Consider the following 15,091-nt stretch of genomic DNA (forward strand, 5'->3'; position numbering starts at 1 on the left):
GGGGGGGGCGTAATCCATACATTAGGGTTGCTAAATTGGTCGATGTGCGCATCGGAAGGCTTCCATGCAGCAGCCACTGAAGGACGGCCTCTGGAGGCCTTGTGGATCGCTACCTTCCCGACAAGGCTGAGCTTATTGACAAGGCCGAACCTGCCGCTGGCCTTATCGGCCGGGGTGCCTTGTCACTGCGGTCGCTCATGTCTGCCGCGGAAGTGGGCGTTTATCACTGCCGCAGAGGTGGATAAGGCGGGGAGGTGGTTTGGCCGTGATCCATATGTCCTCTAAATATCGCTTGAAACAATAAGGTAATATTGCCCCGGACATTTCACTCGGTTGTGAGATGTTTTCTTTAAAAAGAGCTTCCGTGTCTGAAGGGGCGTGTCATACAGTAGGGACCACAGCGTGTTTTCAATGGCGAATGTCCGGGGTGACATAACGGACAGTAAATGCAGCCAATATGGCGACCACTTGGATGTCGAATGAGATATGATGATATTTATTTTTTCGTGTAGACATTGAAGTGAATAATCTTGCATGTATTTTTCATTTCAATATCTATTTTAGAATATTTATAGGGATGACACTAGACCTTTAAGCAGTTTATTCCTTTTGTATGACTTTTCAAACTTGCTTGCAAGAAAGTTTTTCAATACCATTGCTTATGTTTCCTGGAACCTTATCAGAAGAGAAGTTGACTAAAATTTGCACTGAGAATATTGTCTTGCAAGAAGACATTAAAAATGGATTAAAACCTGAAATATTATTATATTATTATAATATATATTATAATTATATCAGCTACATCAGTTTGAGGATGTTTTTTCAATAAAGCTTGTTTCAGGGAATTTTCCTGTTTTGAATAAACACACTGTTACGTGTGAATTCAAATCCCCTTGCTCAAACCAGCAAAATATAACAAAGAAGTTGTATTGCGTTTAAGACAATTTAATCACACACTTAACAATACAACACAAAACAATAACAAACAAACACAAAATAGAAGTTCAAAGACCGTTTAGTCTAGCCGAACAACGAATATTCACCAAAGTCGAACAAATGTTCCCAAACAGGCGAATGTTAGTTCCAGCGTATGTCCAAGTAGGCTAATGTTTCCGGAAATGTCCCAAAATAAATGTTGTAGTACCCAAGTACACTTAAAAATGCTGCAAAGCCAATAAAAGACTCAGTCTCCTTTTCAATGGTCGAATAATTTCCTTGGTGTTTATCAAACTTTTTGGAAAAGTAGCACACCGGATGATCAAGACCTGAGTCATCTTCTTGCATCAGAAATACCGCCTCCGCCTACGTCACTTACATCAATTTGCAATTTGAATGCTATCTCAACGTTTGGTGCCTGCAACACTGGAGAATTCATGAGTATGGCTTTGACTCTTTCAAATGCAGCTTGACAACTGCCATCCCACCAAAATCTAACCCTTTTCCCCAAAAGGTAAATGGAAACTGCAAAATTTCCTGAAATACCCTGCCATGCCCAGGAATCTCACGAGTGCTTTCTGATACTGTGGAAGTGGGAAACGTGTATTTGCTTCAACCTTAGCACCAAGTGGTTGTACCAGGCCATGCCCTACAACATGCCCCAAAAATTCAACATGGGCCTTTCCAAACTCGCACTTCGCAAGATTGACAGTTTACCTTCTGACAGTCTCTCGAAGAACTCCCGAATCCTCTTCCGGTGATCATCCCATTCCATGGGGTAAACAATTACATCATCAATGTAGGCCTTGACACCTTCCACACCCAATGTCACGTTGTTGAGGAGCCTTTGGAACGTTGCTGGGGCATTCTTCAAGCTGAACGGAATCATTATGTATTGATACAGTTCATCGAGTGTAGCGAATGCTGCAATCTTCTTCGCAATGTCCGTGAGTGGCACCTGCCAGAAGCCCTTCGGAAGGTCAAACTTACTCACGTACGTAGCTTGACCGACATGATCCACTCTTGGTAGAGGGCAGGAGTCAGTTCATGACAGTGAATTGACAGTGTTCATGTTACCGCAGCAGTGCCAACCACCACCACCATCACTCTTCAGCACAAGTACACAAGGTGAGCTCTACGGACTCTCACTGGATTCAATAATGTCATTGTTCAGCATGTACTGCACCTCGTTCCCGAGAATCTCACTCTTTGCTGGATTCATTCGACATGGGTGTGGTCTCACATATACTATATCATGACCAAACGGGCATGTGCGGCCAGCCACATCAGGAAGTAGGTGCGAAAACTAAAAAATCTGACGTGACATTTCAGCTTTCTGTTCAGCTGACAAATGTGTCATTTTCTCATCAAGGTGAGCTAACACATTAGAATAGCACAACTTTGGTAAAGCATTATCACTTACATCATCAAACTTTACATTGCTAAAAACATAATCAACATTGTCATTGACGTCTGCATCATCATCTGTACAATCAGGAACTGGTTAGAGTGTTGTAGCAATACAACTGACTGGTTTTTACTCTGTCATGATATTTCTTAATCATGTTCACATGACATAGCCTTTTGTGTTTAGGTCGGCCAGGAGTCAGGATAATATAGTCTGTGTCACTGATCTTTTTGTTCCTCAGATATGGACCCTGATATCTAGCTCTGAGCGGTTGGCCAAGAATGGAAAGTAAGACAAATACTTTTTCACCAGGAATGAAACTCCATTCTTTTGACTCTTTTTTTTTTTTTTTTCCATTTTGGCTTGAGAGGTTTTTAGGTTTTGTCTCGCCAACTCACAAGCTTTCGAAAGCCTGTTCCGAAAGGTAGAAACATAGTCCAAAAGGTTTATGTCTGGGTTGTAACTGAGCTATTGCTCTTTCAGATGCTTTCGTGGCCCGTGTACATTGTGACCAAAAACAAGCACGCACAAAGGAACTGAACTTTCCTGAACTGATTCCCTGACAGCAAACAACAACAAATGCACACACTCATCCCAATCTCACTCTGGCTCAAAATAATAATTCTTGATCATATTTTTCAAAGTTTGATGTTACCTCTCGAATGCTCCCTGTGACTCTGGATGATAATCACTGGACTGTTCTACGCCCAACTGATACATAGCTTATTGAAACACCTTGGACATAAAATTTGAGCCCTGATCAAACTGGCCAACTTTTGGCAATACGATGAAGGTTAAAATTTTGATCAAAGCCTTAATAATCACAGGACCAACAATCCTACGGATAGGAATAGCCTCCGGAAATTTGGTAGAAGGAGACATGATAGTGAGAAGATACTGATTACCAGATCAGTGGACCAACACACTCAATTATAATGCAACTGAAAGGTTCCTCGAAAGCTGGTATCGGTTTCAAAGGAGCAGGAGGAATTTCCTGATTTGGTTTGCCAACCACTTGGCATCCATGACAGGTCCTACAAAATTCAGCAACATCTTACCACAAGCTGTACCTAAAGAAATGTGTTAAAATTTTGTTTACCCCGAGATGACCTGCCAAGGGACTTTCATGGACCAATGAAAGTACATGATCACGAAAAGCTTTAAGAACCACAATTTGATGATGTAATTTACATTCATCCTCAGCAGGACAGTCCGGTGACCGATACTTCCTCATCAAAACACCATCTGGGAAGTAATATACTTGATCCTTACAAGCCTCTTCAAAAGAAACAGCATTGGTTGCCGACGTCTGGAGCTGAACATTGTCATTCTATGCACTAATAAGCTGCTTTCTCGACAAAATGTGACCACCACTAATCAAAATTTCAGACTTATCAGTGAGACCTGAAGAGTTACTCCCCTTCGAAGATAAGTCAACAGCCTCAGAGGCAAAAGAATGAACCATAAATGTATCTGAAAAATGACAAATGGAATCATTACGCAAAGAAGTATCGGAAGAAATGTCTTGACATCAAACGATTCACAGCAATAGATGGAAAAATACCCGGAAAGTCATCTTCTTTTCTTTTCGGCATGTCCCGTTAGGGGTCGCCACAGCGTGTCATCTTTTTCCATCTTAGCCTATCTCGTGCATCCTCCTCTCTAACAGGGGTTAGAGGGCTTCCTCTCGCTCTTTTGCCTGGCAGCTCCATCCTCAGCACCCTTCTACCAATATATTCACGCTCTTTTTAACAAATTATTTGTGTTATACAACTGAAAACAAGTATTTGAATTGTTTGCAATTATAGAGGACAAACATTTCCTATCATGGTTCACCAGGTTTGCACACAATGCAGGAGGGATTTTGGCACACTCCTCCACACAGATCTTCTTTAGATCAGACAGGTTTCTGGGCTGTCGCTGAGAAACACATAGTTTCAGCTCCCTCCAAAGATTTTCAACTGGGTTTAGGTCTGGAGACTGGCTGGGCCACGCCAGAACCATGATATGCTTCTTACGGAGCCACTCCTTGGTTTTCCTAGCTGTGTGCTTCTGGGCATTGTCATGTTGAACGACCCAGCCACGACCTATCTTCAATGCTCTGACTGAGGGAAAGAGGTTGTTCCCCAAAATTTCACAATACATGGCCACGTTCATCCTCTCCTTAATACAGTGCAGTCGTCCTGTCCCATGTGCAGAAAAACACCCCCAAAGGTTGATGCGACCACCCCCATGATTCACAGTACAGATGGTGTTCTTTGGATGGAACTCATCATTTGTCTTCCTCCAAACACGGTTAGTGGAATTATGACAAAAAAAAGTTACATTTTGGTCTCATCTGACCACAAAACCTTCTCCCATGACTCCTCTGTATCATCCAAATGATCAATGGCAAACTTAAGACGGGCCCTGACATGTGCTGGTTTAAGCAGGGGAACCTTTCGTGCCATGCATGATTTCAAACTATGACGTCTTAATGTATTACCAACAGTGACCTTGGAAATGGTCGTCCCAGCTCTTTTCATGTCATTGACCAAGTCCTGTCATGTAGCCCTGGGCTGATTCTTCACCTTTCTAAGGATCATTGAGACCCCACAAGGTGATATCTTTGGGCTCCACTCCGATTGAGATTGACCGTCATGTTTAGCTTTTTCCATTTTTTAATGATTGCTCCAACAGTGGACCTTTTCTCACCAAGCTGCTTGGCAATTTCTCCGTAGTACTTTCCAGCAGTGTGGAGTTGTACAATTTTCGCCCCCGGCACTGCTAACCTGCAGGGCGTCGGTGGAAATTCAGCTACTGTGGGTCGAAGACAAAGAAGAGGAGGAACCGGATCCGTCGTCAGAAGAAAAATAGGAATGCACAGATCCTACAACTGAGTGTTGGGACATTGAATGTTGGGACTATGACAGGAAAAGCCCAGGAGTTTGTTGACATGATGATTAGGAGAAAGGTTGATGTACTGTGCATCCAAGAGAGCAGGTGGAAAGGTAGTAAGGCGAGAAGTTTAGGAGCAGGCTTTAAATTATTCTACCACGGAGTAGATGGGAAGAGAAATGGAGTAGGGGTTATTTTAAAGGAAGAGCTGGCTAAGAATGTCTTGAAGGTGAAAAGAGTATCAGATCGAGTGATGAGACTAAAATTTGAAATTGAGGGTGTTATGTATAACGTGGTTAGCGGCTATGCCCCACAGGTAGGATGTGACCTAGAGTTGAAAGAGAAATTCTGAAAGGAACTAGATTAAGTAGTTCTGAGCATCCCAGACAGCGAGAGAGTTGTGATTGGTGCAGATTGTAATGGACATATTGGTAAAGGAAACAGGGGCGATGAAGAAGTGATGGGTAAGTACGGCATCCAGGAAAGGAACTTTGAAGGGCAGATGGTGGTGGACTTTGCAAAAAGGATGGAGATGACTGTAGTGAACACTTATTTCCAGAAGAGGGAGGAACATATAGTGACCTACAAGAGCGGAGGTAGAACCACGCAGGTAGATTATATTTTGTGCAGACGATGTAATCTGAAGGAGGTTACTGACTGTAAAGTAGTGGTAGGGGAGAGTGTAGCTCGACAGCATAGGATGGTAGTATGTAGGATGACTCTGGTGGAGGGTAGGAAGACAAAGGTAGAGCAGAGAACCAAGTGGTGGAAGCTGAGAAAGGAAGAATGTTGTGCGGCCTTTCGGAAAGAGGTAAGACAGGCTCTCGATGGACAGCAGAAGCTCCCGGAAGACTGGACAACGACAGCCAAGGTAATCAGAGAGACAGGCAGGAGAGTACTTCGTGTGTCTTTTGGTAGGAAAGGGGAGAAGGAGACTTGGTGGTGGAACCCCAAAATACAGGGAGTCATACAAGGAAAGAGATTAGCGAAGAAGAAGTGGGATACTGAGAGGAATGAGGAGAGGCGAAAGGAGTACATCGAGATGTGACTTTGGGCAAAGGTAGAGGTGGCAAAGGCTAAAGAAGAGGCATATGAAGACATGTACACCAGGTTGGACACGAAAGAAGGAGAAAAGGATCTCTACAGGTTGGCCAGACAGAGGTATAGAGATGGGAAGGATGTGCAGCAGGTCAGGGTGATTAATGATAGAGATGGAAATGTGTTGACTGGTGCCAGTAGTGTGCTAAATAGATGGAAAGAATACTTTGAGAAGTTGATGAATGAAGAAAAAGAGAGAGAAGGAAGAGTTGAAGAAGCAAGTGTGAAGGACCAGGAAGTGGCAATGATTAGTAAAGGGGAAGTCAGAAAGGCACTCCAAAGGATGAAAAATGGAAAGGCAGTTGGTCCTGATGACATACCGGTGGAGGTATGGAAGCAATTCGGAGAGGTGGCTGTGGAGTTTTTGACCAACTTATTCAACAGAATACTAGCGGGCGAAAAGATGCCTGAAGAATGGAGGGAAAGTGTTCTAGTTCCCATTTTTAAGAACAAAGGGGATGTTCAGAGTTGTGGGAACTATAGAGGAATAAAGTTGATGAGCCACACAATGACGTTATGGTAAAGAGTAGTGGAGGGTACACTCAGGACAGAAGTAAGTATCTGCGAGCAACAGTATGGTTTCATGCCTAGAAAGAGTACCACAGATGCATTATTTGCCTTGAGGATGCTAGTGGAAAAGTACAGAGAAGGCTGACAGATGAGGTTACACTGGAATCCCCTTGGACCATGATGTTCGCAGATGATATTGTGATATGCAGTGAAAGCAGGGAGCATGCAGAGGAACAATTAGAAAGATGGAGACATGCACTGGAAAGGAGAGGAAAGAAGATGAGCCGAAGTAAAACAGAATATATGTGCTTGAATGAGAAAAGTGGAGGGGGAAGAGTGAGGCTACAGGGAGAAGAGATAGCGAGGGTAGACGACTTCTAATATTTAGGGTCAACAATCCATAGCAATGGTGAGTGTGGTAAGGAAGTGAAGAAACGGGTCCAAGCAGGTTGGAACAGCTGGCGAAAGGTGTCTGGTGTGTTATGTGACAGAAGCGTCTCTGCTCGGATGAAGGGCAAAGTTTACAAAACAGTGGTGAGGCCGGCCATGATGTACGGATTAGAGACGGTGGCACTGAAGAAACAACAGGTAGCAGAACTGGAGGTGGCAGAAATGAAGATGTTGAGGTTCTCGCTCGGAGTAAGCAGATTGGATAGGATTAGAAATGAGCTCATTCGAGGGACAGCCAAAGTTGGATGTTTTGCTGACAAGGTTCGAGAGAGCAGACTTTGATGGTTTGGACATGTTCAGAGGCGAGAGAGTGAGTATATTGGTGGTCGGGTGCTGAGGATGGAGCTGCCAGGCAAAAGGGCGAGAGGAAGACCAAAGAGAAGGTTTATGGATGTGGTGAGGGAAGACATTAGGGCAGTTGTGGTTAGAGAGGAAGATGCAGGAGATAGGCTAAGATGGCAAAGGATGACACGCTGTGGCGACCCCTAATGGGACAAGCTGAAAGGAAAAGAAGAAGAAGGAGTTGTACAATTTTGTTTCTTGTGTCTTTGGACAGTTCTTTGTTCTTGGCCATGTTACAAGTTTGAGTCTCACTGATTATATGGTGTGGACAGGTGTTTTATGCAGCTAACGACCTCACACAGGTGCATCTGATTCAGCATAATACATGGAGTGGAGTCGGACTTTTAAAGGCGGAGGGTCAGAATTCTAGCTGATAGACAGGTGTTCAAATTCTTATTTGCAGCTGTATTACACAAACAAATCGTTAAAAAAAATCATACATTGTGATTTCTGGATTTTTCTTTTTAGATTATCTCTCTCACAGTGGAAATGCACCTACGATGAAAATTTCAGACCCCTCCATGATTTCTAAATTGGAGAACTTGCAATATAGCAGGATGTTCAAATACTTATTTTCTTCACTCTATATTGTGTTTTATTTTGGCTAATCTTCATTCCTCTCCTTTCTGGTGAATGCCTTCACCTTTCTAATTGTTCCTCCACCTGATCCCTGTGTTCACTGCATATCACAATATCATCTGCAAACATCATGGTCCAAGGGGATTCCAGTCTAATCTCATCTATCAACCTATCCATTACCACAGCAAACAGGAAGGGGCTCAGAGCTGATTCCTGATTCAATCCCACCGCCACCTTAAATTCTTCCGTCACACCTAAGGTACACCTCACCATTGTTCTGCTGCCTTCATCCATGTCCTGTATTATTCTAACACATTTCTCCGCCACACCAGACTTGCACATGCAGTGCCACAGTTCCTCTCTTGGTACTCTGTCATAGGCTTTCTCTAGATCCACAAAGACACAATGTAGCTCCTTCTGACCTTCTCTGTACTTTTCCACTGGCATCCTCGAGGTAAATAAAGCATCTGTGGTACTCTTTATAGGCATGAAACCATGCTGTTGCTCGCAAATACTTACTTCTATCCTGAGTCTAGCCTCCACTACTCTTCCCCATAACTTCGTTGTGTGACTCATCAACTTTATTCCTCTATAGTTCCCATAGGTCTGAACATTGCCTTTGTATGCAGCCCTATGGGGGTAGAAGCCAGTGCAATCTGTAGGCCGGTCCCAAGCCCGGATAATGCATAGGGTTGCGTCAGGAAGGGCATCCGGCGTAGAAACTGTGCCAAAACAAATATAAGTGTTCATACATACTGTTTTTGTGACTTTCCAATACTGTCACTGGTTTGGTTCATTTAGGTTCCAGATTAACTAACTCCAGATTTCATCTGTTGCCAATTTTGGTCAATGCTGGGACCCTACACCGCAACCGAGACATACACAGCCATTGCCGCACCTGTCAGGTCCGCTAACTTATGTATCCTGACCGGTGGCCCCTTCCTGTGTGTTGTATGTGTGTTGATGTATTACAGCAAGTATTGATAAAGGAAGGCTGAAATATGTCAGCAGCTGTACCTTGTCCACAAATAAGCAACTGCCTGTTTTTGGCCCCAAGGCACTGCAAAATCATTCCTTTATTTTCCAAGATGCTTATCCTCACGAAGGTCTCAGGAGTCCTGGAGTCTATCTCAGCTATTCACGGACAGGAGCAGTGATACACTTTCAACTAGTTGCCAGGCAATTACAGGGCACACGGAGTCAGAAAACAGTCCCACTCAAAATCGCACCTCGGGGCATTTATAGGATTATTAACCTCTCTTCTCATACTCAAACATGACAAATAAATGCTTGTAAAATTTGTTTGTCTGGGTACATTTCTTCCTCAGGACATGACATTGATTGAATGAACTCTTCATATTGACGCCTGAAATTGAATTAATGGGATTCAGAGTTATTAGAGTTTGTCTGACAGTTTATCTCTGTGGCTGACTGTCAACTAATTTATCATACCACATGGGTTTTCTCCAGTAAGATGCCGTGACAACCAATGTTGGACGAGATTGACGTGTTGCGCTTTAAAGGGTATTGAAAGTGTTCAAATCGCCTTTCGCTGATATTATACAGTTTTTTAAAGATGAATTTGAATCTGAAATCAGACACGAGGGAAACATTTGGATATATCGATTATCGGCAAAAATTGATCGCACATTGATGAATTCCCTGAGACAACCCAAGAGCACAGCGGGAAATTCCAGAGAAGATTCATGACATCACATCGGGCAAAAAAAACACAGCTGGAGTGCAAGATCCATTTGATAACAATGATGAATTTTCCGATAAATCGAGTGACGAACGAGATTCTGAAGGGTCCATGAAGATGGTGAAGAATAGGAAGTATATAGTGCCATGTGAAAGTATCCGGCCCGCTTGAACTTTTCAACCTTTCGCCACATTTCAGGCTTCAAACAAGGATTTGAAGGAATGAGCAGTCACCTTATTATGATGGAGGGGTTTGTGTGTCCTGATGTACGGAGGAGCTAAATTGTCTGGGGCTTTATGCCCATAGTCGGGTCACCCATGGCAAAAAGGTCTTAGGTGAGGGATGAAACAAAGTACGACTCCAAAACCCCGATGATGAGTACAAATATTGGATCTTGTTTCCATTGCCTGGACGCAGGTCACCTGGGCCCCCCCTCTGAAGCCAGACCTGGAGGTGGGGCTTGAAGGCGAGCGCCTGGTGGCCAGGCTGGCACCCATGGGGCTCGGCTGGGCACAACCTGAAAGGGTACCCACCCTTTTTGGAGTCCTTAGAGGGAGTGCTGGAGAGCGCTCCCTGTGGGGACTCCATCATTCGTCTGGGGGACTTCAATGACCACGTGGGCAATGACACTGAGACCTGGAGGGACGTGATTGGGAAGAACACCACCCCCCCCCTCCCCCCGATCAGAACCCAAGTGGTGTTCTGTTACTGGACTTCTGTGCTCATAACGGATTGTACATAAAGTACACCATCTTCAGGCATCAGGGTATCTACATGTGCACTTGGCATCAAGACATCAACAGTGACGGATGCCGTCAAGCTGAACGAGTCCTGTAGGACCCTAACCCTAACCCTAGGTACTGGCTAAACGGAATGCAGCTTCGGTGGTGACCGAGGCAAAAACGCATGGGAGGAGTTCAGTGACCCAATGGAGAACGACTTCAAGACGGCTTCAAGGAAATTGTGACTGGGTACAGAAAAATTTGCCCTCTGTGTTGTCACAAACCTGACCCACTGTCTTCTGAGGCTTGGATCTTTGGAAAATAATGTAAACTGTGACCAGAATAACTCGAATTACTACAAAACTGAACCACACACTTCTTCACCATTGATACTGATTGACTTTACTTTAAAATCACTGAGGAATTCTCAAAACAAATGGGTTTTTTTCTTCGACGACAACAAGCAATGGTGCAAGTGATAATGCGATTCCACAAATACAAGTCGGCTAGGTGTGACATCAGAGGTAAAAAAAAAAAACCCGGAAGGAGGCGTTCTGCCATGTCCGTCAAAATCGATAAAAGTTTGGGTATCTTTATTAAAAAATACTTGTATTTTTCAGTAACAACATCGAACAAAATGTGTATTTTATGGTACAGTTGAACATAGACTTTTGACCAGACAAGATAACGTCACTCAAAAATGTACGTTCCTTAAACTAACTGTTGTTGACTTCTTGTAAATACTTGCTATGATGCTCAATATTTTTCATACTTTCATCAAGGTGCAAATGTATCATTTGTGACTTTTTAAGTTTTTCCCCTGAATACAAATGCAGGTGTGAAAGCTTACCTCTTCCACTGCCCACTGAACTTCTTCCTCCGACACCTTTGAGTCTTGAGCAGCCATTTTTTCGCCTAACTAAAGAAGTAACATACAATCTATATTTAGGACTCAGAAATAGGGCAATTACTGCATATAAAAACATTACAAAACAACATATGAGTAACAACAACAATCCGTTGTTGGCTGGACAGAATATCTGTGCTCTAAAGGGCTGCACATAAAATGTTTTTCCTTGACAACAACTAATACCTCAGGTGAGCAATTGTGCCAATAGATCTATTAAAAAAAAAAAAAAAGAAAAAAAAAGAAAATGAACCATCATTCTGTACATCGATGCATCCGTTTTCTATCCATCGCGTCTTGTTTAGGGTGCAGATCTCTCAACCTTCCCGTTAACATAAAACACGACAAGATGGCATTTTGGCTTTATTGTCAACACTTACAGCTGTAACATTTGATACAGTTGACCAAGATCTACTTCTTATTTTCCTTTCGGCTTGTCCCGATTAGGGGTCGCCACAACGTGTCATCTATTTCCATCTAAGCATAGCTCCTGCATCTCCCGCTCTAACACCAACTGCCCTCATGTCTTCCCTCACAACATCCACCAAGCTTCTATTTGGTCTTCCTCGCTCTTTTGCCTGGAGCTCCATCTTCAGGACCCTTCTACCAATATATTCACTCTCTTGCCTCTGGACATGTCCAAACCATCGAAGTCTGCTCTCTTGAACCTTGTCTCCAAAACATCTAACTTTGGCTGTCCATTTTAAGGGCCTCATTTCTAATCCTATCTAACCTGCTCACTCCTAGAAAGAACCTCAACATCTCTGCTTCCTGTTGTCTCTTCAGCGCCACAGTCTCTAATCCATACATCATGGTCGACCTCACCACTGTTTTATGAACTTTGCCCTTCAACCTAGCGGATATTCTTCTGCCACATAGAACACCAGACACCTTCCCCCAACTGTTCCAACCCGCTTGGAACTGTTTCTTCACTTCCTTACCACACACACCATTGCTCTGGATTGTTGACCCTAAATATTAGAAGTCGTCTACCCTCGCTATCTCCCCATAGCTTCACTCTTCCTCCTTCACCCCTCTCATCCACACATATATTCTGTTTTACTTCTGCTAATCTTCTAACCTCTCCTTTTCAGTGCATGCCTTCATCTTTCTAATTGTTACTCCACCTGCTCTCTGTTTTCACTGCATATCACAATATCATCTGCGAACATAGTCTAACCTAATCTGTCAGCCAATCCATTACAACTGCAAACAGGAAGGGAATCAGAGCTGACCCCTGATGCAGTCCCACCTCCACCTTAAATACTTCTGTCATGCCTATGGCACACCTCACCACTGTTCTGCTCCCATCATACATGTCCTGTACTATTCTAACATATTTCTCCGCCACACCAGACTTACGCATACATTATCCCAGTTCCTCACTTAGTACTCTGTCATAGGCTTTTTCTAGATCCACAAAGACACAATGTAGCTCCTTCTGACCTTCTCTGTGCTTTTCGACAAGCATCGTCAAGGGAAATAACGCATCTGTGGTAGTATTTCTAGGCATGAAACCCTACTGTTGCTCTGAGATACTTCTGTCCTGAGTCTAGCCTCCACTACTCTTTCCCATAACTTAATTCTGAGGCTCATCAACTTTATTCCTCTATAGTTCCCACAGCTCTGGACATTGCCCATGTTCTTAAAAATAGGAACTAGCACACTTTTCTTCCATTCTTCAGGCATCTTCTCAACCGCTAGTATTCTGTTGAATAAGTTGGTCAAAAATTCCACAGCCACCACTCCAAATTGTTTCCATACCTCCACAGGTATATCATCCGCACCAACTGTTGTTCCATTTTTCATCCTTTGAAGTGCCTTTCTAACTTCCCCCTTACTAATCATTGCCACTTCCTGATCCTTCACACTTGGCAACCTGTCGTGATCCTTTTGGCCTTCTTTCATGTCCAACCTGGTGTACATGTCATATGCCTCTTGTTTAGCCTTCGCCACCTCTACCTTCGCCCTACATCGCATCTCAATGTATTCCTTTCGCCTCTCCTCAGTCCTCTCACTATCCCACTAATGTCTTTGCTTGTATACTTCCTGTATTTTGGGACTCCACCACCAGGTCTCCTACCCTTTCCTACCAGAAGACACACCAAGCACTCTCCTGCCTGTCTCTCTGATCACCTTGGCTGTAGTTGTCCAGTCTTCTGGGAGCTCCTCCTGTCCATCGAGAGCCTGTGTCACGTCTTTCCAAAAGGCGGCACAACATTCTTCCTTTCTCAGCTTCCACCACATGGTTCTCTGCTCTACCTTTGTCTACTTAATCTTCCGACCCACTACCAGAGTCATCGTAATCACCACCATCCTATGTAGTCGAGCTACACTCTCCCCTACCACGATCTTACAGTCAGTAACCTCCTTCAGATTACATCGCCTGCACAAAATATCCACCTGCACGCTTCTACCTGTGCTCACGAAGGTCACTCTATGTTCCTGCCTCTTCTGGAAAACAAGTGTTCACTCCAGCCAATTCCATAGTTTTTGCAAAGTCCACCACCATCTGTCCCTCAAAGTTCCTTTCCTGGATGCCGTACTTACCCATCACTTCTTCATCGCCCCTGTTTCCTTGACCAATATGTCCATTACAATCTGCACCAATCACAACTCTCTCGCTCTCTGGCATGCTCAGAACTACTTCATCTAGTTCCTTCCAGAATTTCTCTTTCAACTGTAGGTCACATCCTACCTGTGGGGCATAGCCGCTAACCACACGATACATAACACCCTCAATTTCAAATTTTAGTCTCATCACTCGATCTGATACTCTTTTCACCTCCAAGACATTCTTAGCCAGGTCTTCCTTTAAAATAACCCATACTCCATTTCTCTTCCCATCTATTCCAAGGTAAAGTAATTTAAAGTGTGCTCCTAAACTTCCAGCCTTACGAACTTTCCACTTGCTCTCCTGGATGCACAATATATCAACCTTTCTCCTAATTGTCATGTCAACCAACTCCTGAGCTTTTCCTGTCATAGTGCCAACATTTAAAGTCCCTACACTCAGTTCTAGTGTCTGTGCATTCCTCTTTTTCTGCCAATGAATCCGCTTTCCTCCTCTTTGTCTTTGACCCACAGCAGCTGAATTTCCACCAATGCCCTGCAGGTTAACGGTGCCAGGGGTGGGCGTTGTTAATCCGGGGCCACGACCGATCCAGTATTATACTCTTGAGATGAATGCTCATATTTCTTTGCCACAGTTTTATGCCGGATGCCCTTCTTGATGCAACCCTCTGCGGCCTACAGATTCCACTGGCTTGTGCCCCCATAGGGCTGCATTAGGAGGGAGAGCAGATTACCTGGTATAAACAAGTTGATGCAGGGCTGGTGAGGCTGGTTGCTTGGTGGAGAACAGCTGCTGCAAGGGCAATCCAGTCCAGTAACCAAGTGGAGGGCAGTAGCCTTGTGGAGGTCGGTAGCCTGGTGGAGGAAAATCCTGCAGGGTTGGTGGAAGCTGGTAGCACGTAGGGTACCTGCTTTAGGTCTGAAAGAGGCTGGAAGACTGCAGGAGGTCAGGGCTGCAGGGCTAGTGGAGGCTAGTGGCCTGGTGT

General features: G+C 44.0%; 1 protein-coding gene across 10 annotated transcripts in view; it reads right to left on the reverse strand.

Moving 5' to 3' along the window:
* Positions 1-15,091, reverse strand: part of ccdc93 (coiled-coil domain containing 93) — a 182,083-nt gene that overhangs the window by 109,486 nt on the left and 57,506 nt on the right. For all 10 annotated transcript variants that reach the window (XR_009798230.1, XR_009798231.1, XM_061842450.1 and 7 more), the window contains one exon: positions 11,475-11,543. Coding sequence is in view for 8 of the 10 variants with exons in the window: in XM_061842450.1 (XP_061698434.1) it covers positions 11,475-11,543 (69 nt within the window). In the remaining 2 variants the exon portion in view is untranslated. The remainder of the gene's footprint in view (positions 1-11,474; positions 11,544-15,091) is intronic.

Source organism: Syngnathoides biaculeatus, chromosome 14 (genome assembly GCF_019802595.1).
Source record: "Syngnathoides biaculeatus isolate LvHL_M chromosome 14, ASM1980259v1, whole genome shotgun sequence".
Taxonomy (NCBI): Eukaryota; Metazoa; Chordata; class Actinopteri; order Syngnathiformes; family Syngnathidae; genus Syngnathoides; species Syngnathoides biaculeatus.